General features: G+C 39.5%; 1 protein-coding gene across 3 annotated transcripts in view; it reads left to right on the top strand.

The window, feature by feature from the left end:
- Positions 1–25,339, top strand: part of LIX1 (limb and CNS expressed 1) — a 59,531-nt gene extending 34,192 nt beyond the window's left edge. For 2 of the 3 annotated variants that reach the window (XM_021701634.1, XM_044916773.1), the window contains exons 3-6: positions 9,022–9,162; positions 11,583–11,678; positions 20,485–20,562; positions 22,367–22,725. In XM_021701634.1, coding sequence (XP_021557309.1) covers positions 9,022–9,162; positions 11,583–11,678; positions 20,485–20,562; positions 22,367–22,654 — 603 coding nt within the window. In that variant the 3' untranslated portion in view covers positions 22,655–22,725. Of the gene's footprint in view, positions 1–9,021; positions 9,163–11,582; positions 11,679–20,484; positions 20,563–22,366 lie in introns of all 3 variants that reach the window. The other variant, XM_021701631.1, reaches the window with a different exon arrangement.
- Positions 25,340–26,430: the final 1,091 nt, after the last annotated feature.

Below are 26,430 nucleotides of genomic sequence, written 5' to 3'. Positions count from 1 at the left end.
CTCACCTCTCACAGAGTCAGTTTATTTGGTTTTGCCGCCTGCAAAGTCCCAGCTCAGGAGATCCCTTGGGTAAATGTGCTATTGAGCGAATGCCACCTAAATAACACTGACCTGCCCTTGACCGCCGGGGGTTGGGGGAGTGGGGACAACATCATCAGCTTTGAGTTCATATGTACATTCAATCTGTCACATTTGCTACTTTATTGTTGTTCTTATTCAAAAATAAGAACATTCCTTATAGACTATTTTTCAACTCCTTGGCTACCATTGGTAGTGACTGAGTAAAGTGTGCCTAACTTGGTTTTATACATTTTTGGATCTACAAACTTTTTTTTTGATGTCTTAAAATACAAATATGAAAAATCTTTAGAAGTCTTTTAAGATGGAGAAAAGTTACTTAAATGAATCTTGGCATCCAGAAACAGGTTTCAACACGTGTATCCTGCCTATTTTCTAATACTAAACATGGGGAAAATTATTAATCAAATGAAGGCTACCAGGAAAGTAACCGTTCAGAGTATAAATTGTGTCAGCCTAGCTAGAAACTGTTTCTATGGACAAGTAACACACTGTCAATAATTTTAAAATATTTAACAAATAACAATAAAACTAGTTTCTTAGTAGGTATCTCTATTTTTATAACACATACATGACTACCAAAATTTTATTTTACTTAAGAACTTCTGTACATCCTAAAAAGTTGATAAGTCACTATTTTATTTCAAGACAATCTACTTGGCCCATGAATTAATCTTGGTTGATTAATTTACCATTGTACAGTGTCACACTTTGGAAAATTATCATGGAAGAAATAAAAACTGCTGAGCAGAAAAGGAAAATTGAGACCTCACTTACTTAAGTCAGCAGTGCTTATATACTTCCTAAGGGCCTAATTTCAGAACTGTCATAAAGAACATTTTTTTTCAACCTGAACACTGCTTTCCTTGATTCTTGGGTAGAGGCAATTTCACTAGTGAGAAATTAACATTTTGATGTTAGCAGAGGTAGATTTACCATTGTGATATTGTGATTTATAGTAAGAAATACATATTTGGTCTTTATCCTGGTCCCTGGCACAGAGCTCCTAAAACCCTTAGAATTTCCTAGTGGTAAGAATGAAAAAGGTATCTTTTATTATTCATAACAAAACCCTTTCTACCGCACTTAAGTTTATGTTAATGAGGTGGTTTCTGAAAAGCCCCTAATGATGGTGGCTGGTTGCCAAGGGAACCAATCACATGATTAGAAGGTTGAAAGTTTCAGCCCTAGCATCTGACCTCCTAGGAAAGGAGAGGGACTAAAGATTGACTTAATTGCTGATGGCCAAAGATTTAATCAATCATGTCTATGTATGAAACCTCCATAAAAATCCTGTGTTGGAACTCGGAGAGCTTCTAGGTTGGTGTACATATTGAAGTTCTGAGAGGGTGGTGCACCTGGGAAGGGCATGGTGCTCCAAGCCCCTTCCCACACTTGTGCCTTATCCATCTTTTCCTCTGGCTGTTCCTGAATTCTATCCCTTTAGAATAAACCAATAAGCTCATAAGTGAACCATTTTCCTGAGTTCTGTGAGTTTCTAGCAAACGATAGAACCAGAGGAGGGGGTCATGGGAATTACTCATTTTTAACTGGTTGATCAGAAACCCAAGTGACAACCTGGAATTCCTATTGATGTCTGAAGTGGGGGCAGTCTTGTAGGACAGAGCCATAAATCTGTGGGATGTGATGCTATCTCTAGGTAGCTAGTTTAAGAATTATGTTAAATTGTAGGACACCTAGCTGATGTCATAGAATTAGTTTTTGTGAGGCAATTAGTTGTGTTGGTAAACAGAGTATAGAAGTGTAGAATGTTATAGTATAGTAGAGGGGAGACTTAACCATTTTCAACCATGAAGCCAGTGAAGCTTCTGCTCAGGCTCCTTCCAAATCACAATGTCAGTTTTTTAAATTTCATATTGTTCTTCTTAAACAGGGTCCCCCAAATTATGTAAACTTCAGGCCCCACAAAACCTGGTTCTGCCACTGACATTTAGAAATGGGACACAGAAGGGACAGAAGCTAGAGCAGTATTTCTCTGAAAATAGTCCTGGGTTCACCTGCCTAAGAATCACCTGGAAAGCTTGATAAAATGCAGACTACCCTCTCACCCTGCCACTGCAATCCATCTAAAGAAACTGATTAAGTAGGTCAGATTGGGGCCTGGGAATGTGCTTGTTTAACAATTTCCCCCAGGTGATCTTACTATGAACACTAAAGTTTTTGAACTCTTGGTTCAAATTCCTGGCCTAGGCTTATCAATGATCTTCATAGTATACCCTATGGGCTCCTAGTGGCTTGTTGGTGATCTAAAATGCAAAATAAAATATAAGATAAGAATGAGCTGGTCTTGGGATAATTTCTTATCCAGTGGAGCTGGGAAAGTTTAATTTAAATGATTTTTGCTCTTGAAGAGTTAGCAAACACTTCCTAAAATTATTGAGCAATCTTATGTGGTAAAATTCCAAATTCTCTTGGCCCCATACTTAATCAAGGGGTCACTTTCAGGAGAACCCTCCTACACTGTTGGTGGGAATGCAAGCTGGTGCAGCCACTCTGAAAAACAGTATGGAGGTTCCTCAAAAAGTTGAAAATTAAGCTATCCTATGCTGCAGCAATTGCACTACTGGGTATTTACCCCAAAGATACAAATGTAGTGATCCAGAGGGTCACCTGCACCCCAATATTTATAGCAGCAATGTCCACAATAGCCAAACTATGGAAAGAGCCCAGATGTCCATCAACAGATGAATGGATAAAGAAGATGTGGTATATATATACAATGGAATATTACTCAGCCATCAAAAAAAAAAATGAAATCTTGCCATTTGCAATGACATGGATGGAAATAGAGGGTATTATGCTAAGTGAAATAAGTCAATCAGAGAAAGACAATTATATGATCTCACTCATATGTGGAATTTAAGAAACAAAACAGAACCATAGGGGAAGAGAGGAAAAAATAAAACAAGACGAAACCAGAGAGGGAGACAAACCATAAGAGACAAGAGTCTCATAGGAAACAAACTATGGGTTGCTGGAGGGGAGGAGGGGTGGAGGGATGGGGTAACTGGGTGATGGACATTAAGGAGGGCCTGTGATGTAATGAGCACTGGGTGTTATATAAGACTGATGAATCACAGACCTCTAGCTCTGAAACAAATAATACATTATATGTTAATTAGTTGAATTTAATTTTTTTTTTAAAAAGGGGGTCACTTTGAGCCAGCATGAGAAACTTCCTACAGGGCATTTGATCTTCTTATCTAATCATAGCTGACACCTCTCTCCATTTTCCTCCTCCCTACAGTCCAGGTAGAGGAAAGCATTGAAAGGACAGTAGAAGGGAAGCAGATATTAAAATAATTGTCAGCACACTGCCTTCCTCATTGAGCACAGTTGCTTGTCACAGTGTGCTGCTTCCACTTTGGCCTTTCGTTCTGAATGAAGTTGAGTTTGACATGCAGGGATGGGGGAGATAATCTTGAAGTCTTTTGTCAAAATGAGCCACAGAATATCAAAGTAGGAGCTTTGGCTAAAAAACTATATTGATTAGGGAAGTGCTGTGAGATTTTAGCCAAATTATATATTCTCCTATTCCAAGGTGAGTGATCATTTCTGTGATAAGCAGAATAGTGTAGTAGTTAAAAAATTGGGCTCTCAAGTCAGGCAGACCTGGGGATGAATTATTTTTTCGTCACCTTTTTTTTTTAGGGGTGAGGGGCAGAGGAAGAGAGAGAGAGAATCTTAAGCAGGCTCCATGCTCAGCACAGAGCCCAATGTGGGGCTCGATCTCACAACCCTGAGATAATGACCTGATCTGAAATCAAGAGTCAAAGTCTTAACTGATAGAGCCACCCAGGAGCCTTTTTTTCATTACTTTTTAAGTTGTATGACCTTGGGATCTGACTTGTTTCCTCATCTGCAAAATAAGGATAACAACAAAGAGAAATGCCTTTATATTAGTGATTTTGGGCCTGATAACAAATTACCTCAAAACTTACATTCATTGTCTCATATTGTTTATGGGGATCAGGAATCTGGAAGCAGCTTAGCTGGGTAGTTCTGGCACAGGGTCTCCTGGAGTTTGTAGTCAAGCTGTTGGTTGAAGCTGAAGTCATATGAAGTCTTGATCGGTTCCAGAGGATCAGCTTCAATCTCACTCAGATGTCTGTTGGCAGAAGGCATTATCTGCCTGCCATGTGTGTTTTTCTGTAGGACTGCTTCCAACATGGCAGACCTTTCCCAGAGCAAGCTATCTAAGAGAGAAAGCAAGGGTTACCAAGACAGATGCCACAGTGTCTTTTATAACCTTATATTGAAAGTGACATACCATAACTTCTGTCATATTCTATTGGTTACATAGACCAACCATGGTATAGTGTAGGAGGGGACTGCATAAGGGCGTGAATGCCAGGAGCAGAGATCACAGGGAGCTGTCTCAGGGCTGGGTACCTCTGCCTTCAAATAGTTTTCCTCAGCAATGCCACAGACACTTTTTTATTTATTTTTATTTTTATTTTTTTTGCTTTAATTTTAGATGAGAGCCAGGAGGCTTTGAAATGATCATAGTGGTTTATAATGTACCAGCAAATGAAAGGCATCTGAGCATCAAGATAAATGTCTGAGTGGGGTCTACTAGCCACTTGAAAAGCATGTGGCTCCATATGCCTAAGAAATGCACAGCTGACTTCAGTAAAATCTCAACTATTAAATATTGCAGCTCTGCACTTTAACAAAGTGCAAAGGACAGAAGTTGTCTCTCTATATTAACAAGTAAGAATGGTTAGCGGATAAGGCACGGTTTACAAATCTGTGTTTATGATTGGGGTCTGGCTGAAAAACAGCGAGAATAAACCATACAACCTGGGAAGTCTAATTCTAGCCGGAAATTGCTTTGAAATAACATCATACTTCATTCACTCCCCAACTGATTTTTCTTTGATGACCAGTTTGGACACATCAATAAAATGTCCTGTCACTTACCATATTTTATTTTCTTACAGCATTTCCTACTGATGGAAATTCTAATGGTGCCTGTTCTCACAGCAGAATCCACACTCTGATTTAGATTTGCCAAGCAGATTGGTTTTGGCTAAATTTCTTGCCCAAGTGCAGGCCCTTATGGTTTGAGAGATCTCATTTAAAGATCCCTAAAGAAAAATATGCAGCCTTTACTGGCTTGGATTTGTAGCTCCAAATTTTAGAAGAAAGCGGCTGGTTAACATTACAGACATTTTGAAGTACTTGTCTTCCAGAAATGCAAAGAACAATAGCAAGAAAAGCCTTTTGATGGTTCAGAATTTATTTTATTTTATGTACTTATTAATTGGTACACTTTCTCCCCCATTTTAACCAAAGATTCTGTACATTGAAACAATAAGTAAAGACATGTGTCTGCTTTAAAATCTTGATATTGGTTAAGTCTCCGTAGTCCTTTTTCATGCTTTCTGGGAAAAGGCTCTTCTGTTCTCAGCCCAGCAGTACTTTGATCTCAGAAGCAGTGCCATTTGGTTGTAAATGTATGTGGCGCCTTTGATCTACTACTTAGCTGGTCTTACTTAAAATAGATACCTTCTTTCATCTAAGTAGTGTTTACTAGGTCTCTCTCTATGAAAGATGGCTTAAATTGCCATTATTTAGATAGAAAGTTATATAAAGTTCCTTAGGATTGCCCAGATCTGAGTGTAGTTCTCTACACTCTAAAAGCCCAATGGCTCTATTATAGATTTTATAAAGCAAATTCCTATTAAAATGGGCTACTCCTACAGATGTCAGGTAATATTTGCAAAAACTTTGTTTGCTTTTTGATAGGAAACTGATTTTCCAAAGAATAATAAGCATATCCTACACTCAGGCAAAAATGGTCATTTCAGACTGTCTGAACTTAATGGCCAATTATCCCTCTGAAATTCACACATTAATATATTTTTATATTACTGCATTTTACATACCACATAGGGTATATTGAAATGGGATTTTTTTTTTTAAATAATGAGTATATATATTTAATTCTCTTCTTTACGAGGATTTCTTGAACATTTTGTCAGGTGCCTTAATGACTTGTGTTTTAATTTTCCAGGCCTCATTCAGTTATTCATCCAACAAACTATATTTCAAGTACAGAGACACAAAGATGACTTAGTCACAGACTCTGCCTTTAGGTTGCTCACAGCCTAGGGCTGTGGGGCAGAGCACTAGCAGATAATTTCATGGCAGTGTGGTGAATGCCTCTCCTGGACAGCGATTCTCCCACCCTGGCCTTGGGAGTGGTCATGGAAAACTTTCTGGAAGACGTGGCACCTGAGTTTCATTGCAAGCCTGCCAACTCAGAACTCAATGTCCCATAAATTCCCAGTCAAGTCCATAAGGCAAAGTCGACCTATCTGTCCAGACCCACCTAATTTAATACAAGTGTCCTAAACCTTAGGAGAGGTCTAAATATTCGATGACTTTTGCTGCCTGAAGCAACCCCAAAGCCTTCTTACTTGTCATTCAACTCTAAGGAGGAAAATCCCAAACCACTTTTAAAACCTTTGCACCATTCTTTATTTAAAAGGAGATATTGGAACTCTCTTTGTGTTGTAAACTAAAATAGCTGTGTATATTGCTATTTTTGTTAGTCTACCGACACGTGTCTTTTTCCATCCTTTTTGGTGTCCTGTTCCTATTTTAGAAGTCTTGTCATTACTTCATCTGAATACTAACCATATGTGAGCATTTCCAAGGGCTGACCCTGGGAGTAGGCACTCTGGAGGATGCTCAAGAAATACATAAGTGGCCCTTCCCAGGCCTGAAGGTGGGAGAGGAGCAGGAAGAAGTAACCTGTAGTCAAGAAGGGATCATTACAGTAGTAGTCACACTGTCCAAAGAGGGAGGTCGAAGCAGGAAAATCAGAGGGGGCTGGGGTCTGACCTCAGGGGACTCATACAGGGTTCGTGGAGATGGAGAGGAGAGGCCAGCCTCTAGAGGATACAAGAACATGAGTTTGGAGCATTCCTCGGTCAGTGCAGGGATGGTCAGTATGGGGCAGATGAGGTAGAGGCGAGGATGTGTGGAAAGCAAACTGAGGGGGTTTGGCTTTTTCCCAGTGGAGTTACTGAGTCCAGTGTGAAAATAAAGTGGGATCTTTGATACCTGCCCTGTTCTTTCACATCAGTCACCAAACACTACTGATTCTGAGAATCATGCATTTTAGGTGGTAGGAGTCCTAGAGATCAGAGAGCCTGGCCTTCCCATTTGTCCAGTGAGGAAATAAGTCCCGAAATTGAGGAGGCCTGTGTCTCACAATCACTAAGTAGCAGAGCCAGGGGTGTTGGTCCACCCTGTTGACCAGGACCTGAGCCTGAGCTTCTCTTCCTGGGGCTTGTTTCCCACCAGTAGTTTTCGAGTAGGGTCTGGGACCCTTGATAGTTCACAGGAACCTGTAGGAGAAATAGCATCTCACCCTCCAGTAGGAGTGGGCTCCAAGGACAGTGCAGTTCTCATAGGGCTTCATCCCTCTATCTGGACCCCCAGGAGTCCACACCAAGCCAGAATTTGAATAAGAGGAGCTGTAGTTGGTAATAAAAGAGAGAGGATAGAAAAGAATCAGGATACATTGAGCAGACCCATATGAGCCACAGGAAATCCAGGTTAGTAGAATAGAGAGCAATATTACTTTTAGGAGAATTTTTTTTAATGAGTTGCTAATCATAGTCTGCCTATGGTTCCTAACTTCAGAAAGGCCAAATGGAGCATGTCCCACCCACTGTGTGGACTGAGTGTAAGGTGGACATGGCGGTCCTCCAGTTGCTGGAGTAGTGGGGGTTGGGGGGGATGGGGTAGCTGGGTGATGGACATTAGGGAGGGTATGTGCTATGGTGAGCACTGTGAATTGTGTAAGACTGATGAATCACAGACCTGTACCCCTGAAACAAATAATACATTATATGTTAAAAAAAAAAGAAGAAGAAGATAGCAAGAAGGGGAAAATGAAGAGGGGGAAATCAGAGGGGGGGATGAACCATGAGAGACTATGGACTCTGAGAAACAAACTGAGGGTTCTAGAGGGGAGGGAGTGGGGGGTTGGGTTAGCCTGGTGATGGGTATTAAAGAGGGCATGTATTGAATGGAGCACTGGGTGTTATATGCAAACAATGAATCATGGAACACTACATCAAAAACTAATGATGTACTACTGTATGGTGACTAACATAACGTAATAAAGTAAAATTAAAAAAAAGAAAAAGAAAATCAGGGAACTGTTATTAGAGGGAAAGTGGGGAGATAAATGCTGGAAAAGCCAAAACAGTAGATTTTGACAGCAGCTCCCTTGTCCTGACCTGGACATGTGAGTACATATAAGAGTGGGATAGTCCCATAGAGTATTACCATGTGCCAGGTATTCTCAGTGCTTCATGTATATTAAATAATTGTGTCTATCCTCAGCTCGATGACATAAACATTACTATTATTCCCATTTACAGAGGAGGAAACTGAGACACAGAAAGGTTAACTTGCCCAGTCTTTTAGCTAACAAGTACCATAGCTGGGATCTGAATCTAAGCAGTCTGACTCCAGAACCTGTGTTCTTAATTACTGTGTTAAAGATATCTCCCATTTTCCTTCTTTCCTTACATTTTTTCCCTCTGAGATAAGAATTTGAGGAAGGCCCTAAAAATGAATGTACTCACCAAGTTCATAATAGTAGCTATTATTATTTTTATTATTAGTTATTAACAGTATGCAAAGTCTCTGGTTCAGAGGAGACATTCAAAGACTATAAAATAAGACAAAAATCATTTGAAAACCAACCAAGACATTTGCATGAACTCTAGGGCAGAAGGAAAATCTGCATGATCTTCAGGGGATTAGCAATGGGTAAGAAAGAATAGGTCCAGAGTAAATGTATGAATGAAAATGTCCAGAAATCCATTGAGGCAGTGACAAAAATGGTGAGATGCTGAATCCTCTAATGATTCCTTTTCTCCTTCCTTTCTCAAGTGCTGCTTAAGTAGAGCTGAAGCCAGACGGGATGCAGCTAAAGTGGCCCTAATCAACTCCCTCTTCAATGAGCTGCCCTCTCGAAGGATCACTAAGGAATTCATTATGGAGAGTGTGCAGGAAGCAGTTGCCTCCACCAGTGTGAGTACCCACTAGGGTAGAAAGCTGGATGCACTGAGACACCAAGGCAGTTGAATCTGGGGAAATACTAGAGTGAGCAAATTCTTTGAGGATTGTGCAAGTTTGGGAAGACTGGCTGGCTTGGTCGTGAGTTTCAGCCTCACACTGGGCAGAGAGTTCACTTTAAAAAAAAAAAAAAAGAATTGTGCAGGTTTAATTTTTACCCATGAAATCATTGATTTTCAACAAAATGAACACTTGGATTGGAAATCAAGAAACTGGAGCTGGTTCCCTATGCCACATCTCAGAAATATTTTTTAGCTGCCCTGGATGACCATTAATCAAATTTTAAATCAAAGTAGATAATTTGATCCATCCTGATTTGTTTATTTGAATGTTTGCTGTTTGAAAAGTATTGATACTTTTAGGGCCTGGGAATGCATGTAATTGAATACTGCTTTAATCTAGAGATAAACTAGCTCATTTTTTCCCCAAACTTGACTAGTCATAAAAATTATCCTAAGTGCTTATTACAAGTGCCAATTCCCCAACCAGTGTGGGGGTCCAGCAGTCTGTATTTTTAAGGAAAGGGTGACTGCTTAGACATGGAAAAGCCATATGCCCAAAATCTGTTAGCTCTTAGAATTATCATACTTAATTTTAATTCTTTCAGAGAGCTGAAAATTTTTTTTCAGAGAAAATTTCTGTTAATGGACACAATTAATGCAAAGTGCTTTAAGAGCAAAAACTCTTGTCTTAGAAATTTAGGTAGAATATTTTCTCAGCAATCTAGGAGTAGATAATTTGCCTCGTGAATTATTTAGAACATCTGATACTTGATACCGACTACAAACGATGGAGGAAGCCTTGGTTTCCCACTGGGGCAGGTATCTCCCTGTGTGTCCTCCAAAGGCAGAAACTTGGCATTATTGAGGGCATTAGCCACCTCCTGGCTTTGCTTTTAGCACAGATAAACCCCATCTGAGATTTGCATTCTCTCATCACCTTAATCTGATTATAAAGGTTCTGTCATTTTAGAGAAGCTGCTGAAAATGAAGGACACATTATCACACTAGTGTGACCCTTTTGTTCCTTTTCTTGTCACCCACAGAAGAGTTAAGAGAAGGGGCAGGGGACAGAGAGAGGCTGACCTGGGAGGAGACATTGGGGAGCTCTGTTCTGTATCTGCTGTCAGGATGAAAGGAAGCTTTTATTTTCGTGACTTGTAAATTTCAAGGGCCTTTGAGGAAGAGAAGTTAGGAAAATGATGCCTGATTTATATGTGTGGAATTTACTCAGGAGCAAGGAGGGGCCCTCAGTGTAAATGTAATTTATCATTTTTTCATGGAACTTTCTAAGGAAAGAGAATATATAAGGTTTGCAGGCTTCTGGATGGATTTCCTCTGGGATATTTAAAAAGGCAACATAAATATTTCAGCAGCAGCATGTTAATGTTATTGCATTCAGAAGCTATAAATTGGCTGCTATCGGATGCTGGCAGTTGTTTGTTCAGCCTCACAAAGGCATTGCCCACCTTCCCAGAAATCCGAGGCCCTGGGATCCTGCAGGGTAGGCCCCAGTGCCAGTCCAGCACTTGTGTTAGCTTTTTTTTACTGCCACTACCCCTAACCAAATTGAAGGTCAATTTCATTTCTATTCATCACCCCACACACCTTGTTTCCTAAAGATTAAGTAGTCTGGAAGTGAAAAAAACACACACCAAGATCTATGTCTCCAGGTCAAACACCAGCATATTATAAAAAGCTCCCATTAAGAATCAGGGCAGTAGGGGAGGGGGGTGGGGGGATGGGTTAGCCTGGTGATGGGTATTAAAGAGGGCACGTTCTGCATGGAGCACTGGGTGTTATACGCAAACAATGAATCATGGAACACGACATCAAAAACTAATGATGTAATGTATGATTAACATAACATCATAATAAAAAAAATTAAAATAAACAAAAAAAGAATCAGGGCAGTAAAATATGAATGGCCCAAACAACCAGAGAATTCTTTCCCTGTCAATGATATAATCTGGCCTGGTTACCATCAAATCAGAACAAGGTCAGCATTTTAGGATTTCAAATGACAGTTGAAGGCAACCTTCCAGAGGGCAACCACTCAAACATTACCACCATCTAACAGCAAAAACTTTGTGCAAAGATACAGAAATTTCTACTTTGGGAAAATTATTCTTTTAGCAAATATATAATCAGTTAACATTTGAATGAATGTTCAAATTGATTACAAAAATCCTCTTTATTCTGAGTCATGGTGAGATTAAGAATTTTATCCCAAACCAACTGGAGCCTTGGTTGTAGAATGCACACCCGAAGGCTCAATATAATAGAAGTTTTACTGTAGGGCCACAGCATTAATTCGTGGCCACAAAAGAAGGAGAAGGAAAAATCCATATTTTCCTTTTCTGCTTTCTTCCCAAGGGCACTTTGGATGATGCAGATGACCCCAGCACCAGCATTGGAGCCTACCACTACATGTTGGAGTCAAACATGGGGAAGACCATGCTGGAATTTCAGGTACCTGACTTCTTGCTACGTGTTTATTTTGGTACACAATTCAGAAACCCGGGAGAATGCCACTCTTATCATTAACATCTCCTGTCCCAATAATCTAGTCTTTTTTTGTTTTGGTCATTTTAATTTAACTCTCTTCGAATCCAGCATGATAGCTCTGTCTAAGCCATACCTCAGGAGACTAAAACAAACAAACAAACAAGGCAGTCTTTGCTTTCTTAAAGTGGAGTAAAACGCTTAAGTCTAAGAAACAGCTGGGGAACACCACCATCTGAAGACCTGTAACATTTCACCAGCTTTTCAGTACAAAGTTCCCTTTTAAGTCAAATTAAACAGTTTGAAGTGTTGGTTGTGACCATTTGGTTCTTAATTATCCAAAGTCATAGAAGAAGTTATCTGTAATGTATATTAAACAATGCCCCCCCCGCAGTTCTGGTATTTCCATTAAACAAGATCTGCCACCACCCATTGTTAACTAGATCAGAACATTCAGCAAACTGTAACCCAGTTTCATCCACTGCGGACAAGCGATATTAATAGAGCTGAGGAACTACACTACCTATTATTTGCAAATTAAATAACTACCTTAATAACATTAACAATAAGAATAATAATAGCCGACACTGATTGGATGCTGACACTGTGCTTGCTGTGCTAAGCATTTAACAAATATCATAGCTTAACACTCATGATAAACATGAGTGTTTACTATCCCCACGTCATCATGTAGGAAGTGTGCCATATAGCTTAGTCAGTTGCAGAGCAAGACCCACACAGTCTGATTTCTGAGCTCACACCCCCAACTGTTATCTTTTATGGGCTGGGCAGATGAAAGTTCAGTAGTGATTGGGCATGAAATGTGTGCCCTCTAAAAAAACTAACCTTGAATGTTGAATATCCATATTTATACAATGCTAGTAGGAATCAATACACAGTGTTATAATGAAGAGACTCTGCCCCCAGTATTTCTATTGCTTTAGGTTAAATTCCCAGAAGCCATCAGAGATATAGTTTTATGGACCAAAGTGTTCATCACGGTGTATTTACAACACTGTTTTCATCTGAGCCCTGAAGCCACCAGCTTTCAACTACCTTTCCAACTGTTTTCTGGACTGCAATGGCATACAGCCACTTTGCAGGTGGATACATCCCTCCTGTCCATTTTTTAAAAAATCAGTATTTTCCCAAATCATTAGTCCCTTGTTTGACTGAAAGAAAAATACTCTCTCTTCATTTGGTCATTGAGTTTTCTTTTAAGTGGCAGGTCTCACTGACTTCTGATGTTGATTGCCTTGGGTTTGAAGAGACCAGGTATCCCTAAAGCCTACCCTCTGGAATAAACAGAGACATGCATGAGTTCAGTGATTCTGAGCCCAGACTCTGAAGTGGGCTGGTCCAGGTTAGCTTGGCTCTACTTTTCACCTCTACATCTGTTTCCTCGTGATATGTAAACTAGGGAGACTAATAGCACTGGTGCCACCTCCCAGTGCCAGTGTGAGCATTAAACGGGACAGTAACTGAAAGAGTCCAGAACAGCTCCTGGCATATGGTAAATACTCACTGACGACTGACAGCTGTTATTATACATACTTCTGCAGAAGGACAGCTTCGCTTGAAATGCCAAAGACTACCGCATGGATTCCTTTGACAACTTTATCTAACTTAAAGTTTTCAAATGAGAGCAAGGCAACTCCCTGCAAACATTTCAGGGGTCTTGCTGTAGAATAAAAAAGTGGAACTATAAAGGGTCCATGCTTTTCCCCCATAGTGATCTAAAGTCAAACAGAAAAAAACAAAAGGGAGGAGCATAACACAAGGAAAGAAGACCAGTTTTTAAAAACTGAACAGAACTATGTGTGAAACCTGCTCTACCACTTCCTGCCTGGGCATGTAATTATCTGAGACTCAGTCTTCTCATCTGTAAAATAAGAATCATAATGCCCATTGGGTAGGATTTTTGTGGAATTTACATAACATGACATTTATAAAGTATCTAGTATAGTAATTTCCCCAAGGAAGAACCCCATTTATTTTAATTCCTCCCCTCTCAACCCCAACAAAAGAATATTGTACTTTTCTTATTATAAAATGAATGTTGCCTGCCATGGTACATAGCAGCTTGTATGTGATTTAGTAGCTATTTTCAGAAAATTAAGAATGATTTTGAATTCAATTGAGTTAGTCTGCCAAAGATGGGGAAGGCAAGATTAAAAAACAATTCTTAAAATTTTGTCCAAGTACTATGAATGGCTGTACTCAACCATCTTTTAGTAATTCTTAATTACCTTGTGATGGGCTGTATGTTTTCTGTGTGGTCTGTCGTATTTAAATATGTGAAATAATAACTTGAATCAAACTGTGGAAATGCTTCATAAATTCTCATAAAAGAGGCTGGGAGCAGGATGAGGGACACAGAAAGAGGAAGATGTGAGGGCAGGAAAAATCCAAACTCACTCCCCCAGTAGGGATGCTGGCAACCCAGGAGGAGGGCCATGGAGCACATCCCTTTTCCTTCTGCCAGTTCAAGGTTGCCTGCTGGGTCCCAGCACATTCCTTGGTGGCCAGGGTTAAAAGCATCAGCTTTTTTCTGCATGTAATGGGAATTGACCACAGACCCGGGCTGTTTGCAGCCGACACAGCAATTCAGTACCCCTGGTGGGTAATAGATTGTGTCTGTATCTAGCTACGGATGACTATACCATATAAAAACAAGGCTGGTGTCTCCTGACTGCCTGCAGGCTTTCCAGGGGGGCTGTCAAGGAGGCAGCACTCAGAGGAAACATGATAGGCTTCTGCTTACGTTTACTTCGTGGGAGGGAAGCAGAGTAGCCTTGCCATACAGAAAACTGCCTGATGTTTGGGGGGGAGGGATGGCGACAGCACTAGCCACTGGGTCTTGTCAAGGTCAGATCTGAGACGGACTTTGACTGAAGCTGGTTAATATATTTATTCTGAAGACTAATGCAGTCCAAGGACGAGTTGTTTATTTACATCTTTGCTAAATTCTCCAGGTCGCCTTTTAAAACCTCATCCCATAAACAGATTTCCTCTTAAATCCATTCTCTTGGGTAGGGAGATGGTGCCCACCTGTTTTTCAAGTTCTCCATTTACAGTGTTTGTTTTTCTTATTTCTGATGAATCACAGAACCAAGCAAGTCTCCCAGACAAAGTTCCAGAGAGAAGCAGAGTGCATTTTCTCCCCACGAAGTAGCTGAAAGGGCAAACATTATTCCTAATAGGAGGCAACACCAGGAAGCACTGTGAGGACAGAGCCCAGCTGTTGGTGGTTTAAACTGAATGAATGACAAATTGAACCAGGAAAGCTGTAGGATGAAAGCTACAACTTGCAGAAATCACAGGGCTTGCTTCTCCATTTGATTTCAAATTTATTTTATGATCAGGACTGGCCACATAATTCTTGGGGCCCATACAAAATGAAAATGCAGGGCCTTTTGTGAAAAAATTACTAAGAATTTCAAGTCAGCGGAGTATGAAATCAAGCTTGGGGTCCTGTGTGACTGCACACATCACAAGTTCATGAGGCCGGCATTGTCCCTGAGACAGACTCACCAGAAGGGACCAGACTAGGGTAAGGAGAGTTAGGCCTTAACCTCAGGCACAAAATTTAAAGGAGTGTTAAAAAACTCAGTGATCAAGACATATTATAATGCACTATTTTAAAAACTCAAAATGAATGTGAAAAAATTGGTAACAAACAAAATATCAAAATTTTAAATAAAGACAGAATTTTTTTAAAGATTTTATTTATTTGAGAGACAGAGCACAAGTGGGGTGTAGGGGCAGAGGGAGAAGCAGGGTCCCCACTGAGCAGGGAGCCTGACATGGGGCTCGATCCCAGGACCCTGGGATCATGACCTGAGCTGAAGGCAGACGCCTAACTGACTGAGCCAGCCAGGCGCCCCTAAAGACAGAATTTTAAATAAAAGTACCTGAACTTTCATGACTCACCTTAAATCTTGCTTCACGCACCTCACCCTAGTCCCAACCCAACCTATAGGCCAGCTTCTTGTTTATCTGTCAAGCCTACCAAAATTCCCTGGGGTTCTACATCAGCCACATAACAAATAACACAGCACAAAGACTTGAATGAGGAGCAGGACAGATAGCTCACCAAACAGATTTCCTTTAAAGTGATAAGCTTTGACAGACAGAAAACAGAACTGTGAAAACCAGGCAGCAAGGAATCTTGGTGAAACTAGGAAATCCTTACTGAAGTCCACAACCCTCTCCTTGCCAGTCTACAATAATGCAAGGATTTCCGATGGAATCAATGAGAGCCATACAAGGATTTCATGGGCTCATACAGCTTCGGGAAGATCTGAGGATACTGAATTTGGTCTTATGACGGGAAATAAAGAAGTGGGACAGGAAGAATGTGGAAATATTTCAATATACGTTACATAGTGATGGTAAGATTAGTATCTCTACAGAGGAGGGCAAGAACTAGATTGGGACATAATGTATGAAGGCAGAAAGAAGGTCATTTTCCCTGTGGGATTTTAGGAACAAGAACAACACTGAGGAAGAGGCAGTTGTGTTACAGCAAAAACTCCTTGGGGATGGAATAGAAATTTAGGCAAACCAGAAGAGGTGTGGGGGACGACTCTCAGGCAGTCAAAAACAGTTCAAGTCTCTGTGGGGAAGTTTTTGAGAGATGTAGGTTGCCAAGGGACACGGGAATGGTTTCTGGCTCTGTTCACAGCAGAATTGTGGGTTCTAAAGTCTTAGGAAGATTGCTGGGTAGAATGATGGGAGTTTATCTGGAAGGGGGGCAATGGTTAGTATATAAATAAGAATGAGAGCTTAGAAGACACTGGAGGAAGAATATGTTACCAAGGCACTAATTGTCAGAGGAGGGAATTAAGAGCCCTATAGGCTGTTTCTCTAACTGCGCCACAAGGATACAAGGACAATACCAAGAGGGCTTTTGAAAGTCACACAAGAACTCAGTATATCTTTCTGGGTTATACCGAGTTTAACCATTATAAACTTGGGTTGGGGGAAGGTGGAGGCCTGGAGGTGGTATTTATTATTTTTAAAAATGGACATATACAATCGAATGCAAAATTCAAGTGGAGTCTTAAAACATTAAACGAAAAGAAATGTCTTATTTGGAAATAGTGGCCATTCTGTAACACCACAGACTGTTCCCTATCCAGGACATAAAAAGTGTTCCTTTTCATTTTTCTGGCTAAAAAGTCTTTAGTGAGTAGGTTAAAGGTACAGTGAAAAAGGCAGCACAGATTTACCCTCCTCAGTCACTGGGGTTACTTTGATGAGAAGCACAGGGGTGAGAAGCAGATTACTTAAGATTGGGCCATAGAACTAACCACTCTCACTTTTCCAGATTATCATAGTGATGTGACAGAGTGCAAATCTGGACAGGGCAGAGAGAAGTGGAGGACAGAGGGCATGAGAGGGACGGCTTCCCTGGGCAGTGGGCTCAGGACCCAAAGCAGATGGTGGCATCTCAGTTTGGGGCAGGAGGAGTAATTCCCCTGGTATCCATGTCATATTTTAATTAATGGAAACACATGTTTTGCTTTTACTGAGGTCTCTATGGGCTCTCAAGTGCTTACTGTACAGTAGAAAATAGACAAAATCCCCTACTGAAAAGAAGAAAAAAAAAACCCATTACATTCTACTGGCAATTTCAGACATAAGAATGGTGATATTTGCTCTTCTGATCATCTTATAGCTTTAAAATTTACCTAATAATTTTAAGATGTCTGAAATATCAGAATGCCTTAGGTCTCCTCATTTTCATAATTTAAACTTTTTCCTGAGCAAGCAGAGGGAAAGGCAATAAAAATCAGTTTTTTTGAATGGTCAGTAGGACAACTGTCTAAATGTTTAGTTTTCGTAACTAGTGTCATGACCAAAAATTTCCTTAATTTCCTTAATTGTATTGTGTCTATGTGGTTTGTACTGTTAAGCCACGATAGGTGTTTCTCTGACGAAAAAAGAAAAAAAAAAATGCAGGTAGCTTCAATGGAAGACTGCCACTTCTAATCACATTAGGAAAATAGTCTTCAGAATTTATACAGTTTAGCTTGCCTTGATATCATGAAGGGAAAGGATGCTGATAGAAGCTTAATGCCGTGCTCAGCCCTGGCTATTGGATGTGGAAACTAGGGATTGGTTTCAATGTCAATTCAACCTGATTATCCATATTTTCAGGCATTTTCCTGACTGAATTTATAAACATAGGAGTATTTTACAGTTTCTGTAGTTTGTCCATTATATGTTACCTATATTTACTTTTTGGCTGAAATTTTTAAAAATTTAAATGGTTTTCTTTAATATATAATATTGTCACATGATTCAAAACTCCAAAGGTACAAAGGAATATCAGTGGGTGGTCTCCCTCGCACTCCTGCCCCACAGGCATTCCTGTTCCCAACCCCAGGGACAACTTTGTTACCCAGTTCTTTTGTATCTTGCCAGAACTCTCATAGGCATTTACAAGCAAATATTTAGAGGGATTTTCTTTTCCTTTTTAATCAAATACTAGCACACAGTATATATGTTGTGCACCTTGCTTTTCTTTTAACACCACATCATAGAGATTCTTTATATTAGAACCTAGAGGGGGACGCCTGGGTGGCTCAGATGGTTAAGCATCTACCTTCAGCTCAGGTGATGATCCTAGGGTCCTGGGATCGGGCCCCACATCGGGCTCCCTGTTCAGTGGGAAGCCTGCTTCTCCCTCTCCCTCTCCCCCTGCTTGTGTTCCCCTCTCTCGCTGTGTATCTCTCTGTCAAATAAACAAAATCTTAAAAAAAAAAAAAAAAAGAACCTAGAGAGCTTTCTCTTTTCATACTTCTCTGTGAATGAAAGTATTCAGTGGTATGAATGTATTGTAGGGGAGGAAAAATAATTTTCCCTCTATGCTTCTGAGTTCTTAGCTGAGACCCCTGTAATGAAAGACAGATTAATAAGAGAAAAACAGAACTTTATTAACACATATACCTCAGGTATACATGAGAGAGACTCAGGGGAAAATATTATCTTTCTGAGGTGGCTTGGAATTTAGGATCAAATACCCTCATAATAGGGAAAGAGGGAGGGGGAAAGCCTCTTAGGGGATAGAAATGATTCTTAAGAAAGATGAATGGGCCCTTAGAAGAATAGATGGGAGGTATGTTAGTCTGTGTCTTCTTCTGTGATGAGAGTCAATCTTCCCTAGTTGATGAAATGCCTCAGGAAAGGATTTATCATAATTGGGTTCCTTTTGGAAGATGTGTCTTTAGGCAGATAAGGGGAGTTCAGAGAAATAGAATTTGCTGCCTCCAAAATATGAGTTCAGGACATGCCACCCTAAAAACATGCCACTTTGGTATATTAATTATTTTAAGCTGTAAGCACTTGGAAAACAGCAAATGGAAGGAAAAACAGCAAATTCTACTACTCTTCAGTATCATCCTTTTTTAAACTATTTCTTTAAAAATGAGCATTTAAGGAGTGCCTGGGTGAGCTCTGTCAGCTAAGCATCTGACTCAGTTTTTGGCCCAGTTCATGATCTCATGGGTGGTGAGGTGGAGCCTTACATTGGGCTCCGTGCTCCCTGGGGAGTCAGCTTGAAGATTCTCTCCCTCTGCCCCTCCCCCCACTCACACACACTCTCTAATGAATAAAGGCAGATGCTTAACCAACTGAGCCACCCAGGTGCCCCTAAAAAAATTTTTTAACAATGTCTACCTCAAGTTGACACCATCTAATTAGATGCAGAAACTGGAGTCAGCTGGGAAAATAGTAAATTTATTTTCCACCCTACAATCAGAAATTGCACCATTCTGTAAACTAAAAGCAGAGATTCTCCTTTGGCCAAAGGCAGTTTTTCCCCAGCCGGTCAAAACTGCCCACTCTTCCTGGAATGGCATGGAACCTACAGCAAAAGCAACAAAAATCAGAATCTTTGCTGTTGCTGAGCCCTTTGATGCTCATTTATAGCAAATCAATGTCAGCTAAGACATAAGTTACATCAGTCAATACCTGTCAGTACATCACTTAAACATTTATAATTCCAGACCCAATAAAAGCCAGGTTGAAAAGCAAAGTAGATTATTACTATTCTTCCTTTTCTGTATCTTGTTCTCAGTGACATACTGTGTTAAAGAGGATTACAGTGGAGGATTTTCTATTTAAATAAATAAATCCTTAAAAAATAAAAATAAGCATTTAAAATATTTCCAGCCTCAGGCAATTAAAAAAAAAAAAACAGTACAATGAATAACTTTACCTATACATTATTCTGAGATGTGCTGATATTTTTAGATAACTTCTTGGGTGTAGAATTGTTAGAGCATATGTATTGGTATTATTTTACTTTTTATTTATTTATTAATTTTTTTTTGGACAGTGGTGAGGGGAGTTAGAGGAAAAGAAGGAAGAGAGAGAATCTTAAGCAGGATCCATGCCCAGTGCAAGCCCAACGCAGAGCTCAATCTCACAACCCTGAGATCAAGACCTGAGCCAAAATCAAGAGTACGACACTTAACTAACTGAGCCACCCAGGCACCCCAAGCATATGTACTTTTAATGTTGAAAGATATTTGTCAACTACTTAGTCATTTTATTGTGCAAATATGTATTAACAGAGGAGGGAAGGAAGAATGCTCCAGAAGCTTGGGGACTCTGGTGTTTGAAAAGTCTCAAAGTGTTCCGATGATATTGTATATTCTATTTCCCTGAGATAGTTGGGGATCAGAGCTATGCCCTACCCAGCTTTCACACTTTCTTTCACACTTCTGCTCTGAGAGTAATGACAGATGTTTGGGTTTTGTAGGAGCTGATGACCATTTTCCAACTATTGCACTGGAATGGAAGCCTAAAAGCCCTACGTGAAACAAAGTGTTCCCGACAGGTGAGATTTTCCAGTCAATAATGGGTTTGTGTCGTATGAACTGAACAGATGGCTTGTCATCTTCCTAGATTTCCTTTATTTGGATTTTTCTCTGTTTAAATCTGGTACTTTATCTATTAAGAGCAGAGGATATATGAAAAAATATATGTAACAGTCCACTTGAGTCAGGGACTGATCAAATATGCACACTAAGGAGAACATTGCCTGCATATAGGACTGATTTAGATACCTGTACTAAATGCCAAAATGGAGGGATCATTAAAACAGACTTGGTTTCTAAGTCAAATGCTGAATCTCCCTATGTACCTGCCCTGCCTTAGAATTTGTGCCCTCTTCTACTCTCCAGTGCAGAAAGAAATTTGAGAATGCACTGCTTCTGAACCTCCTCACTGAAGAGTGGTAAAGTTGGTTGTAGCAGGAGGATTTTTCTCACCCCCACCAAAAGTCCCCAGAGGACAACAGAAATGATTATAAATTTGGGCAAGCTGGTATTCAATCACCTCAATTTTGGGGGTTGGAAGTTTCCTCTTTATTTTTTGGAAATGAGGTCTCACTATTTCTTTGTTACCTATGAGAAGCACCGTTCCCCCTTTTTTTAATAGCAAAAGCAGATTCCCTCCAGTGTCTTTAACAGTTTTCACCTTCTATCCTCCAAGAGTCATCCTTCCTTTTTGCACGAGTAGACTTTGAAAGATGGCCGTTTATTTTTGAGAATTTGCTAACAGGAATTTGTATGAGGAATAAAGCTTCTACCAGTCAGCTAGATGTGGGTGGATGTAAGAGTTTTCCATGCACTGCAGCCCAGGAGTTTTTAGTTGTTCTTTGGTTAGAAAGTCTGGCTTTCAAAATGTCAAAGATGGAAAAGAAATGAGTAGTTGACAATGGCTATGGCTATTTTTTTCTTTTCCTTTGATTTTATAAAAGGCCTTTGAAATTCACTGGGTTGGTTATAAACACTTTTCCATGGTTGTTTTTAATTTGTTAAGGTCATAAATAAATACCATATGTTCTTGAAAATAAAAATAAGCAATGCATCCACTCTACAAGATCTTCTTAAAGTGTATCCATCAAACCTATACATGATGTTACAATGTATTGGCAAATTTTTCACATGAGAATTGACAGTGATTAATTTCGAATTATTTACAGAAGAGACGATGTACATGAATGAAGGTACCATTATGATATCAATAATGATAATGCCTACAATCCACAGTACAATCTTAAAGTTCTTTCTGTAGTTTCTGTGAGCCATTTGGACTGCCATCTATCTTCCTTATGCTAACAACACAGCAGTTAGGAAGTTGACTCTCCTGGTTTCTAAGCCTCCTGCTCTCTGCAATGGGTGTGACCAAACCCAATTCTGCCTTAATCCTTCCATATAATTGTCTGTGTCTCTCAACCTTGCTGAAGGAGATAATGCTGGGCAGAAGAGTTCAAGGAATCAAGGAGGCAGTAATATTCATGGATAAAGGGATGCATTTTCAAAGGAAGACATTTTCTCGCAAGGTCAGAGTTCTGTTTGTGAACATTATTGAGTCATTCTTGGTGGTAGTGTTTTGACACAACCTGAAGTGACCCTGCTTTGCCCGACCAGCTTAGTCCTTCATTTGCTTTAAGAAGTGTATCTTGAAATTTGGCTTCCATTTGTGAACATCAGAGAGGTTCAGTTGTTGGCAAAACCCCTGTGGATGTGGGTGTGGGGGGTGTCAGAGACAGAGGAAATGAGGTTTTGGAAGGCCATGAACACAGGTGCCTTTGTTGCTCTTCACTGACACTCTGGACTTTGTCTCTTGGCTCCCAGGAAGTCATCTCCTACTATTCCCAGTATTCTCTAGATGAAAAGATGCGCAGTCACATGGCCCTGGACTGGATCATGAAGGAGAAGGAGTCACCAGGAATCCTCTCTCAAGAGCTACGGATGGCCCTGAGGGAGTTGGAGGAAGCCAGGAAAGCGGGACAAGAACTGCGGTTTTACAAAGAAAAGAAAGAAATCCTGAGTTTAGCCCTGACTCAGATCTACAGTGATCCTGACACCTCCTCACCCAGTGATGATCAGCTGAGCCTAACAGCTCTCTGTGGCTACCACTAGCAAGGCCAGGTCCCGGCTGCTCCGAGGTTGGCAGAGGCTGGACTCTATAGGAAGCTCAGTGAAGGAGGTCATCAGAGGCTTTAGCACCTACAGCTACTACCTGAAGGCTGTACTAATTTTTCCCATCCATTCCATTCACAGAATCTGAGAGTAGTAGGACCTTTACAGGACCCAGCATTCCACTCGATGCAATTTTCCCATCATGTTTTCAAGAGTTCCACCTCTTACTGAAAGGATGGAGACAAGATTGTTGGAAAAATATTTTCCAGGTTTGGCTTCAACTTAAAGCCCTGTTGACATGTGCCTTGCTAGATTATATGTGTTGTTTTAAACAATGGGCCAGTGTAGCATCCCCCAAAAGAACATCAGCCAAGACTGGTGAAAGCAGCATGATAGCAATTTTTAAAAATACTTGGGGTTAAATAAATGATATAAAAAATACCATGGGTCAGAGTTTCTTCCTAAGCTTTATAAGCTAAGAGGTACTTATACTCTACTGGGTATAATCCAAAATTACAGTGGGGATTTTATCTGGACATCCTACTATCAAAGATCATAAAGTGATAATAGTATGAAAATAACTTGATAAATTTAATTTGCCTTAAAATGCCAGTAATAATCATTTTTTTAAATCTACACTCTTCCATCTGGGGATGTCACCTAGAGTAGTACCTTTACTTGTATTCCTCAAGAAGAATTAATATCTAATTTTTATGAGTCCTGGAGTCAGTCATGTTCATTTATAATTTTCAAATAGATTACTTGAATTGATTTGTTTTTATTTTTGCCACCAGAGTCATATATCTATAATGGAGAAAATTACTGGCATTCTAAAGGTTAAAGCATTTTGAAAAATCATTAGCTTTTAACAGTGCTTGTGTTTGATTAGTTTCTCATGCATTAGAGAGGAGTCTTTAGCTGTCTTTTTGTTGTTGTTCAAGAATATGAGCCATGAGTAGCTCAAACGTAGTGTCATTTTTAGGTTTTAATTAGGCATCTCTCTTTGAAAATGGCTTGATTAGAAAACCAAAAGCAAATACAGACCAATTTTTGGATAGTTTCTGGTTGCTCAAGTTTAAGAATGGCAGTGGTATCAATTTTAAACATTTGTAGGAATTCCCATATTTATAACATGAAAAGGATTATCTTGCATTTAGTCCAAAATTTCAAAATAAAGAACACAGTTTTTTCAATGTTAAACAAGGTTTCTTTTTCTTCATGTTTAGGCAAATGCAAACTAAGTTTCCTGAAGGCTAAAACCACTACTTTTACATTAAAATTTACAGAAGTGTGATAGTTTAACTTCATATCTAAATATGTACGGACGTAATTGTCACTCCTTAAGTCTCTGTGAAAACTATGTATATTGATCATGTATTTTGGAAGTAGCCTTGATAATAAAAAATTAATTTCATATGTCATATTTCTCATACCAGGGGAGAATTTAGCTTCATATCTGCCCTACTCTAATGTGGAAAGGTAATACTATATAATATTAGATAAATTTAATTTTAAAATATTATTTTAACAAATGTCATATTCCTCCCCATAGTGAGGCTAAATGTCACCTAGAATAAAACTGTATTCCCTTATAATCCCAAAAAGGAATTAGAATTAATATTTGTAAGTTGAATAAATTTTAAAATTAAGGAAAATTCTATTTAAAGTAATTTTTTCATAAAGTCATTAGTCTTTATCATTTCAAAGAGCCATAATTTCCCATGTTGGGTGTATTTAAAGGTAGGTATATCTTTGCTAGCATTTGCAGACTTTGACAATGTGCACCTCAAGTTGACATCATCTAATTAGATGCAGGAACTGGAATCAGCTGGGAAAATAGTAAACTTATTTTCCACCTTACAATCAGAAAATTGCACCATTCTGTAAACTAAAAGCAGAGATTCTCCCTTGGCCAAAGGCAGTTTTTCCCCAGCCGGTCAAAACTGCCCACTCTTCCTGGAATGGCATGGAACCTACAGCAAAAGCAACAAAAATCAGAATCTTTGCCGTTGCTGAGCCCTTTGATGCTCATTTATAGCAAATCAATGTCAGCTAAGACATAAGGTACATCAGTCAATACTTGTCAGTACATCACTTAAACATTTATAATTCTGGACCCAATAAAAGCCAGGTTGAAAAGCAAAGTAGATTATTACTATTTTTCCTTTTCTGTATCTTGTTCTCAGTGACATACTGTGTTAAAGAGGATTGCAGTGGAGGATTCTCTATTTAAATATATGGAGCTCTGGGTCCTAAACTTTTGTGGTTATAACCCTTTGAGAATCGGATGAAAGTCATGGACCTCTTCGTAGGAAAACAGAGTGTGGTAGATACATTCAAATTTGCACAGTTTCAGAGAGTTTGTGGACTTTTCCAAAGTCCATGGATTGCTCTGTCCAAGAACCTCCAGTTTAGAACTCTTAATTTTGAGCACAGACTTACTGTCTCTTAAACTTTTCAGCAGGGATCCAAGCTAGTTCAGACATAGCCCCATGTAGCCTATTTCTAAGATAAATGTCATTTTCCTTACATACAGAATTGTACTGTATCTTGACAAGAGATAGTTTAATTTTCACAAAATCCAAATATACCAAATTGTTATGAAAAAGCAGCTGAAAGCAAGTCACTAAATGTGTGTGAACCTATCAGAATATTACCGATTTAATGAAGTCATTGTTCCTCTAATGATCAGAATTTGGTTGTCCATTTGTTCAAAAGCTATAGTCTACTAATATGTTTTCTGTTAAATTCATTCACTTACCTCTGCAAAAGGAGAAGAATAAAATCACAAATATTCTTGAAATGCTGTACCCACATCAACTTTGAATCTGATCACTTATGTCTCAGGGAAAAGAGGAAAAAAGCATATAAAGATTAACACTTCCCTGTTTCTTTGGGGGAGACTTTTGAAGCTAGCAGTATTGGTGTAGTTGACTTTATCTCTGAAATGCTTTAGAGAATTCTGAGTTATATCATGCCATGCCTTTCTTTCTCGCCAAAGGACAAAAGAAGCCAAAGAATATTTTCATTATCCTTGACTATGTTTACAGGTAAACACTATTCAAGATATTATCACTTACATATTGTTGATACTTTTTTGTTTTGCCTTGCAGAAATGCAAATATTAAGTTTTCTTCTATGGCGTCTATGGTGTTAAAGAGTGAATACCGTTTTTAGCCAGGGCTCTTAGGAACATGAAAATCATTTTCTCTACCACAGTGGTTCTCAACTTTGGCTGCACATTAGAAATAATTAAGGAGCTTTAAAAAATCCTAAATGTCTAGACTATACCCAGACCAATGAAATCAAACTCTCTGGAAGTGGGGCCCTGGCATCAGTATTTTTTAAAACTCCCCAGGTCGTTTCAACGTGCAACAAGGTTTGAGAATGACTGCTCTATCCAGGAAGGTCTGGCCCAAAGGTCCTTGGCCTAACTAGTGGGAGCTACTACTCCACTTGGCCTTGGCCCCAATTCAAATGTTGAGCTCCTCTGAGCTAGGTAGGACCTGTTTGAGCAACAGGCTTTCCTGCACCCCAGAACTAAAGCAGGGCAAGCACATGCACACACACACACACACACACACACACACACACACACTGTATCTTAGCAGTACAGCCAGATTCTGCCCCAGGGTTCAGGCTTTCTTTCTCACATATGATACATAAAATATCCATACCAGAATCATCTGGGGTACTCATTTAAAAATAAAAGTTCCTGGGTCACACCCAGACCTGCTGACCAAATTACTGGAGAAGGTCTGGATAAACCGTACCAC

Source organism: Neomonachus schauinslandi, chromosome 7, assembly GCF_002201575.2.
Source record: "Neomonachus schauinslandi chromosome 7, ASM220157v2, whole genome shotgun sequence".
NCBI classification, from domain to species: Eukaryota; Metazoa; Chordata; class Mammalia; order Carnivora; family Phocidae; genus Neomonachus; species Neomonachus schauinslandi.
The sequence above is the reverse complement of the archived record's forward strand: the minus strand, read 5'-3'. Positions and strand labels throughout refer to the sequence as shown.